The sequence below is a fragment of the Mesoplodon mirus genome (genome assembly GCF_964341445.2).
Source record: "Mesoplodon mirus genome assembly, contig: HAP1_SCAFFOLD_880, whole genome shotgun sequence".
In the NCBI taxonomy this organism is placed as follows: Eukaryota; Metazoa; Chordata; class Mammalia; order Artiodactyla; family Ziphiidae; genus Mesoplodon; species Mesoplodon mirus.
In genome coordinates, this window is record NW_028295160.1 from 69,595 (window position 1) to 83,359 (window position 13,765).

Sequence of the window (13,765 nt, forward strand, 5' to 3'; positions counted from 1 at the left end):
CTGAAAAAGAATAGATATATGTATATGTATAACTGAATCACTTTGCTGTACACCTGAAACTAACACAACACTGTAAATCAACTATACTCCAATATAAAATAAAAATTAACTTAAAAAAAAGAAAGTTTAAAAAAATAGAGGCAAGCTAGACTATGAGTCTCAGAGAGGTTAAGCTGACATATATATATAGAATCTAAAAAAAAAAAAATGTTCTGATGAACCTAGGGGCAGGCCAGGAATAAAGACACAGATGTAGAGAATGGACTTGAGGACATGGGGAGGGGGAAGGGTAAGCTGGGACGAAGTGAGAGAGTGGCATGGACATATATACACTACCAAATGTAAAACAGATAGCTAGTGGGAAGCAGCCGCATGGCACAGGGAGATCAGCTCAGTGCTTTGCGACCATCTAGAGGCGTGGGATAAGGAGGGTGGGAGGGAGACACAAGAGGGAGGGATGTGAGGATATACGTATGCATATAGCTGATTCACTTTGTTATACAGCAGAAACGAACACCACACTGTAAAGCAATTATACTCCAATAAAGATGTTAAAAAAAAAAGCTGCCTGAAGTCACACAGTAAATGGCAGAACAAGAGTCTAAACCTAAGTCTGCCTAACGCTAAAGCTATTCTGCCACCTTCCTTTGCAATGAGCGAATGCATTCTGTGCTGCCTGGATCCCACTGGGACCTCAGTTGGCTGTTTCTAAAGGGAGCTGAGGGGCAGCCTCAGAGGCTCTGCTCCGAGCAGGGACCTCTCACCTTCTGCTGCCTGATCGCCCTGGTGACCCTCTTCTCCTGGTGCAGCCGCTCTTCCATGTGCGCCAGGGCCTCCTTCAGCAGCGCCTTTTCTTTGGCCTCTTTGCAGATGTCGTCCTTCAGCTTTGCCACCTGTGACTGGTACATCTGAACCGACACTTTGCTCTGCCTGAGCACACAGGAGAGACAAAGTCTCTTTTCTCCTCAGCTTTCTCACTCACCACCAATGCTCCCGACCTGGGAGATCCTCAGAACACTTCCATATACGCTTGGCTTCGCGGTTTCCTTACAAGTTGGGGGAAGGCTGAAGATGTGGGGACTAGAGGGCAGAATAAATAGCCCATTGGCTGTGGACGTGCAGCATGAAGGGGGCAACGGTTATGCTACCAGCCCCTCCCAATTTCCCAGAGAGGGTGGGGGAACGGATACCACTGAAAATACGCTGGAATTACGAAAAGCACACACATGGTGAAACATCAGACACATTTATAAAAGGTGCACCTTATTCCTTAACAGTAGGGTACTTTAACTGCTGCTTTCTTGCCCAGAGACTTGGGTCCATCAGGCCCTGAGTCACCATCCCGCCTCCCCACTCCACACCCAGGCCTCTGTCCTCTTGTCCTGGTCCCTACGGGTCTGCAGCTGCGCCGAGGTTTAGCCTGGAGAATGGAGGCCTGGGCCTTTTGCCGGGGACACGGGCCATACTTGAGCTGTTCAATGTCCTTCTCGTATCGTCTCAAAAGCTCCTCTTTCCTCTGCAGCTGGTTCTTGAGTAGGGTGATCTTATCAAACACCAGGTACAGGTCTCTTTGTCGAAGCTGGTGGACTCTCTCCCTCTCTTTTGGGGAGAGGTGTTTCATGGACACGTGACCTGACATATCTTTGATGTTCAGCATAGTCCCGAGGGTTTTGCTCATATCCAAGTACTACGAGAAAGCGTTTCACAGGTAAGAGGCCTGGCCCAAGACCGCTGGTGGCCACTTTGAGGAGGCAAACGTCTAATTCTGTTTCATTCATTTTCTGCAGTTGCAGAGAAGAAACACATGCTTTGCAAATGAGTGCATTTGGGGCTTTTAGTAGGACTTTCATTTTCCCCCGCATCCATTTACACTATGCCTTTTTGAGAATTGGGGGGAGGGGTGGAGGGGGAATGACAACAGACATAAACATTCATTCTTACTACCCAGTCTTGCAAGGAATTGGGCTCTGCAATTTCCAGCCCATGCTGGGATAGGAGATGGGTCTCGTGGACCTACTGTAACAACTAAACATGTATGTGGAGTTGATGTTTAAACTATCTGCAGGGCACGCAGGTTTGGACAGGAGGGGACTGATGCTGGGTATACCTACCAGCTTTTCACTAAGATCTAAAGCCTCAGCCACATCCGTTTTCCCTAACTTCTCAGAGACCATGATGGACCCTGGGCTGGAAAGGCCATTTTGAGGCTGAAATAAAACAAAAGAAAAAAACTCACTTGGCATTCCATTATGATTTTCTACATCCAGAAGAATAACCCAAAGAATAATGCAAGAACTGGAAAAAATAATTTGAGAGAGTTGATTTTTTATATCATCTTTATTGGAGTATAATTGCTATACAATGGTGTATGTTCGTTTCTGCTGTATCAAAAAGTGAATCACCTATACGTATCCATATATCCCCATATCCCCTGCCTCTTGCGTCTACCTCCCACCCTCCCTAACCCACCCCTCTAGGTAGACACACAGCACCGACCTGCTCTCCCTGTGCGATGCAGCTGCTTCCCACTAGCTATCTATTTTACCTTTGGTAGCGTGTGTGTGTATATATGTCCATGCCAAGAGAGTTGGTTTTAAATCCATTCTGACTCTGTGAACTGCTTTCTTTATGACTGTGTTCCTACCCCTTCAGAGCACGACTGCCTTTGAAATGATGCATCACTTGTGCCGTTCTTTGGCCACCGTCTCGTCTATCTTCCCTTTAGGCCAGTGGTTCTCAACCGGGGGTGACTCTGGCCACCATACCCCCTCCAGGACATTTAGCAATGCCTGGGCACATTTGTGGTTGTCATAATTGCTGCTGGCGTCTAGTGGGTAGAGGACAAGGATGCTGCTAAACACCCCACGATGCATAGGGCAGTCTCCCAAACAAAGAGTTACCTGGCTCAAAAAATCAGTACCGCTGATGTTGAGAAGACAAGCTCCAGAAAAATGGGGACCATGCGGCTTTTGCTCACTATCTCCCTCCTTGTGCCCAGCATGGCACCTGGCAATGAGTGGTGCATAGTGGGCATGTTTGTTGAATGAACGAATGAAGGTTAAGTGGAAAATAGCCTCCCTCCTTTTTATTAAAGGAATCTCATTTCTGTGCAGCAGAAACCATACCCTCACAAAATTTGGCCCAACCTTCTCCTAGCTCTGGAACCTGGTGGGTGGGCATCCCTTCAGAACCTTTCCAGAGACAATGCAGATAGTGTTTGCAGCTGCATCTCCCTAAGGCCCCAACCAGCCAGCTGGCTGTTGGAAGCCCAACTGACTGCATGGAAAGGCCACCAGACTGAATAGGGGACCTGATCTGAACGACCACAAATAACCATAATAAGACTCCTTAAAAAATAAATTGGCTTTTAATGCTTGCCATGAGCATCTCTTAGCCCTAGCATTTGTTGGCACTACCCTGAAAACCTCTGAGATTTTAAAAAAAACAACTACAAAAATATAAAGGCCCCCAAGTGACTGTGATAGACAAGAGTGGACATATTTGTCTATGTATCTATGGAGATGAGAATAAAAGAGGGTATCTGAAGATGACAATAAACCGGGCAGATCTGCTGCAAAAAGAACCTGAGATGCTGCTCAGTGTCTTCAGCTACCCTGAGCTGCATCCTCTGTACCTCTCCAGACGCCCCCTCTTTTCCTGAGGGGAGGGTCACTAAGGAAGAGCCTGGGCTACAGGATCCAAGCACGCAGTCCCCACCCGGTCTCTGCAGGCTAGCAGACACACCACCAGGGACACACCCCTGGTGTGTCTTCAATCATTATTCTGTGACCTTGGGTGAGGTACTTGACCTCCTGAAGCCTTAATTTTTCTTATCTGTTAAATGGGGACAATAATAGTAACTATGACACAAGGCTGCTACGATGGTTCAATGACATAAGGCATGGAGCCGGCTGAGCTCAACGCCTGGCACACAGTAAGCAGTTCACAGATGTCAGCTATTCTTCCTCCTGCTCTTTCGTTTAATTACTGCCAACCTTGGAGGATTGAGAGTTGGGAGGTTTCCTGCTCTGTGGTGTCAGTGGTGGGATGAGGGCTTGTTGCCAAGGGGAAGGTCAATCTTGGAAGCAGGACCATCAGGACATGAGATCCAGCTGAGCTCCCCACCTGGAGACGGTCCCTCCACTCCCAGCCTCAGAGAAGGAAGGTTCGATTTTATCAGGAAAACCAACACATTTCTGAAGACTCACATCTCTAGACGTGTGAGCAAATGTCTAGAAAAATTGTAGGAGAAAATGCTGGTACAGAGAGGATGGCTTTATTATGTTTTCCAAAAGCTGGTTTAGACCAGCTGCCGCAGCAAGCCACGCTGATCAGAGCTGTCCATTGTCATGTGTCAATCAAACACCCGATCAAACATCCATTTAGGATACAGGGCACCTTCAACCTAACAATCAAATTACTTCTGAAAATCCTGGAAAACACAAACTATGCTCCCTAAGAAAGGAAGGTTTTCTTGGACAATACTCTTTAAAAACTGTTTGACAATAATAACTATCATCTATTAAAGTGCTCGCTATGAGCTAGGCACTGGGATAAGCACTTTACATAATGATCTCCTTTAATTTTTCCATCATCATTTTACAGCTGGGAAATTGAAGTCCCAAAAAGGTTAGGAGCCTGCCCAAGGTCACAGAGCTTGCAGAGCTGGGATTAGGACACAGGTCTCTGATTCTAGAACTTGTGTCTTCTTAATCATCATGGCTCCCTTCTGCTGCCCTTTATGTGTTCATGTTTTTCAGTTTATAGCAAAAAGCAAATGTTAGGCAAGCTCATGGCATAATGTTGTACATTAGCTTGTTGGATATTTTCTGCAGAATATAACATGTGATGTGAAAAGGAGGGCCCAGAGATTGTCCGGGCCAGCATCAGTGCAATGTTATATCATGCTGTACACGATGGGAAGCCGCCTTTCTATTCAAACATTGGATCCCTGGTACGGCCAGGCACCAACCAGTCCATACAGGTGTTAGCCCATCAGGGAGGACCTGGCCTCGAACCAATGATGTATACAGTGGTGCCAGGGCACACGGCTAGTGTCTGTCCTCATGCCCACCCTCCCCACGTGTCAGTCAATGCAGAGACAAAGTTTCTTTGGTTACCGTTCCGATCTCTACTCTTGAAAAAGTTGGCAAGTCAGGTTTTGCATCCAATATTTTCCGAACATTTTTTTCCATCCCGAGGGTCTTTAAGTCTAGAAATGATTCATCCATGTGGTCCTTGTGGTCTATAAAAGAAATAATTTACACTCAAAAGAAAGGCTCAGGAAGAAGTTACTGCATGTAAAAGTCACAGCTGCTATTTACTGGACACTTACCACAGGCCAGTACTAATTAGCTCACCATCCTCCCTTGGCAGGTGAGGCATCGAGGCCCAGAGAGGTGACATGACTTGTCCAAGGCCACACAGCTCATATGAGGCTGCAGCCTCCCAGGGCGGGGGCACTGAGGGGGAACCTTCGGCCACAGGTGTGAGGATGGACTTGAACCCAGGCTTCTGTGTCCTAGCCCAGGGCTCCACCCAGCAGCAAGCTTGGTTTCTTGAAAGCCCTATTCCCTCTAAACAGGGTATTTATCCTGGGAAGTTCCCCAAGGTTGGTCCTTGCACAGCATGCGTCTATGAAAAAGTTTCCACTGGGCCACAGTGAAATAAGAAAAAGAAGGACAAGGTTCTGAGTTTTTCATGAAATCCTGTTTATTTAATATCAAGGCCTGCTCTTGACTCTGAGCTCATGCCTACACATCTATTTTTTTTCCTGCCCATCTTTTTTTTATAACTATGTTTTTTTAGTTATGAAATGATGGGGATAGAAGATGGTGGTCCTGGCAAATTGGTTAGTCCCTAAAGTGAACCCTCAAGTCTGGGGCCCATGGTTCTCAGCACAGAGGGGTGACTAGGCAGGAGGAAACTTACTTGACAAGCTGGCCTTCTCAAGTTCTTTAATTCGCGCACGAAGCTCAGATAAGGCCTTTTTCTGACACTGAATGACTTCCTCATGTCGGGACCCTTTGCACTTGGCTCCTAGATCACTGAAGGACTGCTCCTGTGGCCAGAATGGTGAGGACAGCAGCTTTATCAGTGATCACAATCTCACTCTCTTGTATTTGAAGAAACATGAACAAATCATGGATTAGCAGAAACCCTGTCACTTACTTAGTACCTTGGAAAATATCATTACAGGGCTTCAGCAGAGAAGGAATTTAAAAATTTCATTTCGAATACAAAGTCACATCTAGGAAGATTTCCAACTTTCCTACCTACTTAGCATCATTATAAATAAGAGATCCCCCCTATGTTCCCTCCCCATGTTTTATTTCTTTTTTTCTTCTAATGTTCTTCTAAGCTTGGGTTTCCACTTGTTGTCATTCTGGTCTCATCTCTGAACAATCACATCAAATTTGCTCCTGGAGGGGCTTTTTTTTTTTGCCTGCACCATGAGGCATGCGGGATCTTAGTTCCCTGACCGGGGATCGAAACCGCGCCCCCTGCAGCGGAAGCACAGAGTCTTAACAACTGGAACACCAGGGAAGTCCCTGGAGGGGCTTTTAGTTATTTATTTTTTTTCTGCGTTATGTGGGCCTCTCACTCTTGTGGCCTCTCCGGTTGCGGAGCACAGGCTCCGGACACGCAGGCTCAGTGGCCATGGCTCACGGGCCCAGCTGCTCCGCAGCATGTGGGATCCTCCCGGACCGAGGCATGAACCGGTGTCCCCTGCATCGGCAGGCAGACTCTCAACGCACTGCACCACCAGGGAAGCCCCAGGTGGTTCTTATCGGCCAACTTGGGGAAAACCTTCTTCTCAGACTTTGTGGCTGAAAATGTAGTCTGCAGAGCTGTGCTATCGGTACCAGCTGGGAGCTGTTCAGAAATGCAGAATCCCAGGCTCCCCCAACCCGAGACCTGCTGAGTCAGAATCTGCATTTCAACAACATCCCCATATGATCCATGGACACCTTTGAGTTGAGAGGTGCCACTGTAAAGTATCCTCTAATTGGCTGGTTTCTGGAAAAGTAAGTAGCAGTTTGGGCCATGTGTTTCCCCTGATATGCATGAAGAGAAAGACTGAAATACTATTGGTTGGTCTTGCACACACTTAGACACAAACCAGGAGCCGCAGTAACGACTGGGATTTGTATCAATAAAATCAGCTGCGGTATATAGACAAAGTAACATTTCTAGACATTTCAATAACCTTGCCTCTTCAAGTTGATCTTCAAGTTGATCTCTGAGTTTTAGGATTCAAGCTTCATGTTAATTCCTCCTACATCATTCACCCTCTTTAATTAATTTAGTTCCCAACAAGGAGTTGCTGAGATTCCTCCATCTAAGTACATGCCCTCTGCTTCTCATAGGAAAGCCCATTTCATCAGTTTCCAGTAGTAAAGAGAAGGATGGGGACCACCTTACCGATTTCTCTGCCATTAGCCGCTTGACTCTGGCTTTCAGCTTCTCCTCTTGCTGTAGCCTTTCCTCGGTCAGCTTCTCCTTCTCTGCCAGATGCTGCCGTAACTCTTCTTGCAGCAAATACTGCTGAGTTTCCCGAGAACTGTTGATCTTCATCTGAAATGAGGGGAAGGGGAACTGCAGCTGATGGGGGACAGGACTAACGCAGGAGTCATTTCCACTACCTTTGGGGGCGGGACAAAGGTTCACGAAACTTTCTTCAAAACACAGAAAAATGATGCTTAGCTTAGTAACTAATAGCGAAGTAGTAGAGCATCGTGGTTAAAAGCTCAGACTCTAGATCTAGATAGAATCTCAGCTCTAGTTCTTTCTAGACACTTCTTCGTATAGAAAATAAGTGGGTGAACTAAGGCAGGCCGTCTTCCTCCTCATTCATCCCTGCCGGCCGCTTGGGTGCGGGATTCCGTGGAGAGCATGGGCCCGTGAAGGGGCTCTGCAGCACGCCTACCTGACCTACTGCCCTTTCCAAATTGGCTTTAATGAGGTTTGCTCTGTTCCTCATTTCTTTCAGCTGAAGCAATTTCCTTCTGGAATCCTGCCGAAGCTTCTCTTCAACCTGAAAGGATGATGAAACCGAGGGCTTGCTGCTAATGTGATCATCATGCCCTCTGGGGAAACTCTTCTGGGGGGGCTAATGGCAGTGGGGGAGTCCCTGAGGGGTAGGGACAGCTGCAGCCCAGCAGCAGGGGTCACAGGCATGCACAGGGTGGAGGCAAACTCACAGGGAGTTCCCCCCTAGGGGAAAGGGCCGAGCTCTGCACCCGGGGCTCAACTATGTTCTACCGCACACTCCCATCCCAGCTCGGTCCCTAACCAGCCGTACGACACTCGGAAAGTTACTTCACTGCTCCGTGACTCAGTGTCCTCATCTGTCAAATGGGGATGATGATACTAGTATCACTGCATAGAGTTATTGTGGGGATTCGATGTTTGGAATAGTGCTTAAGGGCTCTGTGAGTGTGTTAAGTACTGTTGTAACCTATGAAAGGTGGACGGGAATGTCCGCCGTACAGTCTCGTTCTAATAACTCGTGATGGGTACTTGGAAATGTTATGATTGGGTTTATTATCATAACTGTTTGTCGTTACCACTTTGAGCACACTCACTGGTGGTAACCTCTCTGGAGGCTTGCCAAAGCAATGTCTATTAAGAATTGCAGCCTGCCAAGGGAGGCCTTTAAAGTGGAGAAGCTTGCCTACTTTTCCCCCCTTGCTTGGGTAACAGTCAACACACGGTAAGCTTGGACGTGCTCCACGCTACCCTTGGCTGGCCAGTGTAGGCCTCGCAGCTGCTCAGTTCTTGGATGCACCTGCTGAGCCCTGGGCCCTGGCACTAACAGGAAATGAGGCAAACTCTCGTAAATAAATGGAAAGTTTTTGTGCTGAAACAAATTCACAGGCTGTTTTTTTAGGGATCTGAAGAGGGGGATCACAGGGATGTAATAAAAGACCCAGAAAAGCCCTTAAGAGCTTTCTTCTGAGTAGTGTGGTCCAGTGGAAGAGCCTCTACCCAGCTCCGTTACCTTGGAAAAGTCATCTAAGCTCTCTGGGCCTTAGTTTTCTCCCAGGTCTAAACATGCTCTGACTTCTATGTCAGCAGCCTTTTTCATATGCTGCAAAAGCCAAGTCCAGCCTTGGACTCTGCCCTTATCTGTGCTCTGCATGAACAGCCCCCGTTCCCGTCCCCAAGCATCAGAGTCACCTTCAGCGGCCGCCCTGCTCCCTCTCTCACACTCGGGGGTCTCATGCCTGTCCTCCAATCCCTCTCACATGCAAGCTGGACTGTGACAAGTGGCCTCCTCGCCTCGAGTTTAGTTTCTTCCAGTGCAATCTTAACGGTACTGTGAGAGTTACCCAGCTGTAAGGCAGCTCTGTCCAACAGAACTTTCTGCAATGATACAGGTACTCTGAGCGAGGCTGTGTTGTCTAATACGGCAGCCACCAGGCACATCTGGGGATCGAGCACTCGAAATGGGGATGGTGTGACGGAGGAACTGAACTAAAAATTTTAGTTAATTTTCATTAATTTCAGTGTAAACAGTAGCATGTGGCTGTTTGCTATGCCAGGGTCACTGAAGTCAGACGAACCTGGAGTCAGACAAAACCGACTGTGCCATTGGGCTAGTTACTTTACTAGTAACTAGTAGCCTTGACTTTCTCATCTGTAAAATGGAGAGGATGATTTCTAGATCACAGCGCTGTTGTGAAGATGAAGAGATGAAATGTTCAAGGTAACTCCTAGTACGTGAGAAATTGTAACTACCATTTTCACCCTGATTACTGTCCACGAATGTCATTGCATCAGTCACTTGTTCAGAAGCCTTAGTAGCTCCCCACTGCCTGTGTGGTACAGAGCTCAAGCACCTGAACTAAGGCAAAACACCAAGCCAGGGATTCAAGAAGCCCCTACGAACTCAACGAGGTAAATAAAACTGAATCCACACCTAGATAAACCATAATAAAACTGCTGGAAATCAAGGGAAAAGACAATCTTAAAAGCAACCGGAGAAAAAGACAGATTATGCAAAGGTACAACAGTTAGGCTTACAGATGACTTCTAAATAGAAATAATAGGAGCCACAAGACAATAGTGACATATCTAATGCTGTATCTAATGTGCTGAAAGAAAAGAATTGCCATTGTAGAATTCAATACGCAGTCAAATGTGTTTTAAGATTGAAGGTAAATATACATCTCCAGACAGACACACAGGCACATTTGAGAATTTGTCATCAGCAGAGCCACAATGAGGGAAAACATTAAAGGGTGTTCTTCAGACACAAGAAAAATGAACCCAGGTGGGTGATCAGAGATGCAGAAAAGACAAGCAACAGTAAGGGTAATGTGTGGATATGATACTGACTATAGAAAAACACTAATAATGTCTTGTGGGGTTTTAAGTATCAAGAGGAGTTTAGAAAATGACAGCAATGGCTTATAAATCTGGAGGGGGTAAGTGAAGTTAAGGTGTTTGAAACTCCTTGCACTGTCAAGGAGAAGGGCATAATTATCAACTACTATTGCCTCTTGGTAAGTTAAGAATGCAGGGCTTCCCTGGTGGCGCAGCGGTTGAGAGTCTGCCTGCCGATGCAGGGGACATGGGTTCGTGTTCTGGTCCGGGAGGATCCCACATGCCACGGAGCGGCTGGGCCCGTGAGCCATGGCCGCTGAGCCTGTGCATCCGGAGCCTGTGCTCCACTACGGGAGAGGCCACAACAGTGAGAGGCCCGCGTACCGCAAAAAAAAAAAAAAAAAAAAAAAAAAAAGAATGCATATTGTAGTCTTCAGGATGACTACTAAGAGAATAGTAGAAGAGTGAAAAACTTAATTAATGTGTGATTTTGGTGAGTCAAGGATGAATGCTATTGTCTTACTATTACTAAGAGAATAGTAAAAAAGTGAAATATTTCCAAGCTAATAGAGGGGGAAAGTGGAATAAGAGAAAACCATCCACTCAGAAGGAGGCAAGAAAGGAGAGAAAAAGGAACATACCACAGATGGTACATCTGGTATTGAGCAAGAAGGTAGATTTAAACCCCAGGACACGAGTAATTACATGATATAAATGGACTAAAAGTCAAAATTGTCAAACTGGATTTTGTAAAAATGATACGCTATCTGAAGGCATATGTCTAAACCTTAAGACAAAAATTGACAGAGAACATATGAAAAAGATATGGTATGAAAACTCTAACCAACAGAAAGCCAGTGATGAAGCTAAATGACAAAGGAGACGTTAAGGGAGAAACGCTACTAGAGATGAAAAGGGACATTTCATGATGATCTAAAGTTTTGCTCTACAGGAGGTATTAGGATTCTAAATTTATATGCACCTAGTAACACAGCCTCAAAATATATAAAGCAAACATCGTTCATATTAAAAGAAGAAACACACAAATGACAAACATGTTGAGATTTTTAAAAACATTCTCAATGATGGAACAAAAAGACAAAAAAAACAATATGAGAATTTAAGTTGGAACAACATCATTGGCAAACTTGATTTAATGGATCAATTCTTTCTTAGATAATTTCACAATTAAGATCTGAAGGCAGTCTAGGGTTGTGGTTACACACAGGAGCTTTGGAGTCAGGCAGACCTGGATTCAAGTTCTGCCACAACTACTTTATGCAAGTGAACTTGGATAACTTCCTTCACCTCTGTGAGCCTCAGTTTTCCCGACTGTAAAGTGGGGTTAATACCAGTATAGACCGCATGGGGTCATTGTGAGGATGAACAGAGATGATGCAGGTGGAGTGCTGGCCCCAGAGTGGTTCCCAGGCCAACCTGTCCCTGCCATACCTTGCTCTTTTCCCGCAGCGTCATAGAGATCAGGCTCTGCTCGGTACTGCTCCTTTTCAGCTCCACCCTGAGCTTCCTCATTTCTTTTTCCATGTCATGGATTTGCTGAAAGAGTTCCAACAACAGGGAAGTCAACTTCACAACTCATTTCATCCGGTTCATTAAGGCAGAAACCTAGTCTGGGATTCGTTAACTCCTTCCCTTGGGGGACAATTCCAGGTATTTGAGGCAAAGTAGACTTTCTTTCAACGGATGCAATGAAAGTGCTGGGTGAGGGAAAATTTGAGTTTCTTTTGAAGATCAGCATGGATCCTGGATTAAACAGTACAAGATACCTATCCACTCATTAGAGTCTCTTTCCTTGGGGCATATTTTTGAGTTCAATCTAAATAAGGGCTGTTTGGAAGACACAATGGGCACAGTTTGGAAGAAAAGAACAATGACATTTTTCTTTTTTCTCATTTGAGGCAGAGAAGTGTGCTCCTGACAGAGAGAAGAACACATGTCTCCTGCCTCCGTCCCAGGCACCGTCCTTCCCAACGGATGGAAAACGTATGCCTGGTGATGTGCACGAGGGTTCGGGCCGGTACAGGGGGTGAACATTTACATTGAGTGGTCATCTTTTCATTGTATTCATTTTTATGTTCACCTTCCATACAAGGCCAGTGATACATTTGCTTTTTATTTTGTTTTTATGAATTGTTGTAAAATTGAATGTATTTAAGTAAAAATACTTCAAGAAGAGTTGTGTTAATAACAGTGTTCAGGGCTGTGATAAAACTTGTGACAGTGGATCATGAAAGTCTGGGCATCACAAGTCCAGGGGTAGGGACCACGGTGAATTTCTAGCAGCATACGGTGGCCACCTCCCGTCCCTTTCCCCAGGGGAAACCTGATGAGGGGCCTTGAGCCAACTGCCCAGAAAATCTGGGGAGAGTGTGTTTTCCATGGTCTTTTCACCCATCTCTTTGAGGCCAGCAAATCAAAGAATTAGGAGACTACATTAACAGACAAACACCCAGAAAGCCCCAGAGCTTGTGCTAGCTAATGGGCCAAGGAACCCCTCCAAAACCCTCAAGGCCACAATCTAGGCTTTCAGTGGACACCTAGGGGTCAGGAGGTTCAACGCACGGTTTTGCAGAGTTTTAACTCTTTCTCTTGGGCTTCCCACTTCTCCTCCTGGGCATCTTCCTTCTGTAACTCTTCTTTCAGCACTGAGCACTGTGGAGAAAAAGGACAAGGCCACGGGGGCTTGGCTGGGGGTCCCAAGTACCTGTGTTCATGCCCAGGAGTGTTTCCTGCTGTATAACCCAATCACACCTCTGAATTCTGAGAGGCGAGACCATTTGTGTGATGGGAGCACGGGATCCTGCAGTCCTTCCCAGTTCACCCCTCTCCTGAGTTCTGAGGAATAGAGCATCTAAGTTCCTCTTCAAAAGCCAGCAAACTTCACTGCAGGGGAAATCCAGCTTTGTAGACTCTGGGTACTTAGGGTGCAGGAATTGGGATGTTTTCACGCTGTGACCGGTGAGGGTGGAGGGGGCCGGGCCAGTGAGCTCGGGTCCATCTTAGGGCTTTTGTGCAGGTTGCATCTCAAAGACACAACTGCCCCGACTGGTGTGGAGGGGTAAACGGAGCTGTCTTGCCCGAGGGCGGCTTGGCAACAGGCATTAAGGGCATAAGGATGGATGTGCCTTCTTTTGACCCAGCAATTCCCACTTTAGGAATGTACCTTAAGGACAATGACTGGAGAAATAAGTAAATCTGTAGTTTCAAGGATGCTCTTCACAGAATTGTCAGTAACAGTGGAAGAAAAAAAAAAAGAGGAAACAACCCAAGTGTTGTTTAGAACAGCAGACCACTTTATAACACTGGGTACATCCAGGAGAAAGTATGTAGCTTTTAAGACGAATGATAAGAGCGTTGATTTATTAGCACGGGAAAATAGTAAGTATTTAAAAATTTTAAAAATGTGCATAGT

The 13,765-nt window shown here is 46.1% G+C and overlaps 1 protein-coding gene across 1 annotated transcript in view; it reads right to left on the reverse strand.

Moving 5' to 3' along the window:
- Positions 1-764: 764 nt before the first annotated feature.
- LOC309797681 (forkhead-associated domain-containing protein 1-like) overlaps positions 765-13,765 on the reverse strand; it is a gene marked incomplete at both ends in the record, with an annotated part of 79,458 nt that continues 66,457 nt past the window's right edge. The window contains 8 exons of the mRNA XM_082646131.1: positions 765-930; positions 1,467-1,687; positions 2,112-2,207; positions 5,121-5,245; positions 5,932-6,055; positions 7,937-8,038; positions 11,785-11,889; positions 12,916-13,005. Coding sequence (XP_082502257.1) covers positions 765-930; positions 1,467-1,687; positions 2,112-2,207; positions 5,121-5,245; positions 5,932-6,055; positions 7,937-8,038; positions 11,785-11,889; positions 12,916-13,005 — 1,029 coding nt within the window. The remainder of the gene's footprint in view (positions 931-1,466; positions 1,688-2,111; positions 2,208-5,120; positions 5,246-5,931; positions 6,056-7,936; positions 8,039-11,784; positions 11,890-12,915; positions 13,006-13,765) is intronic.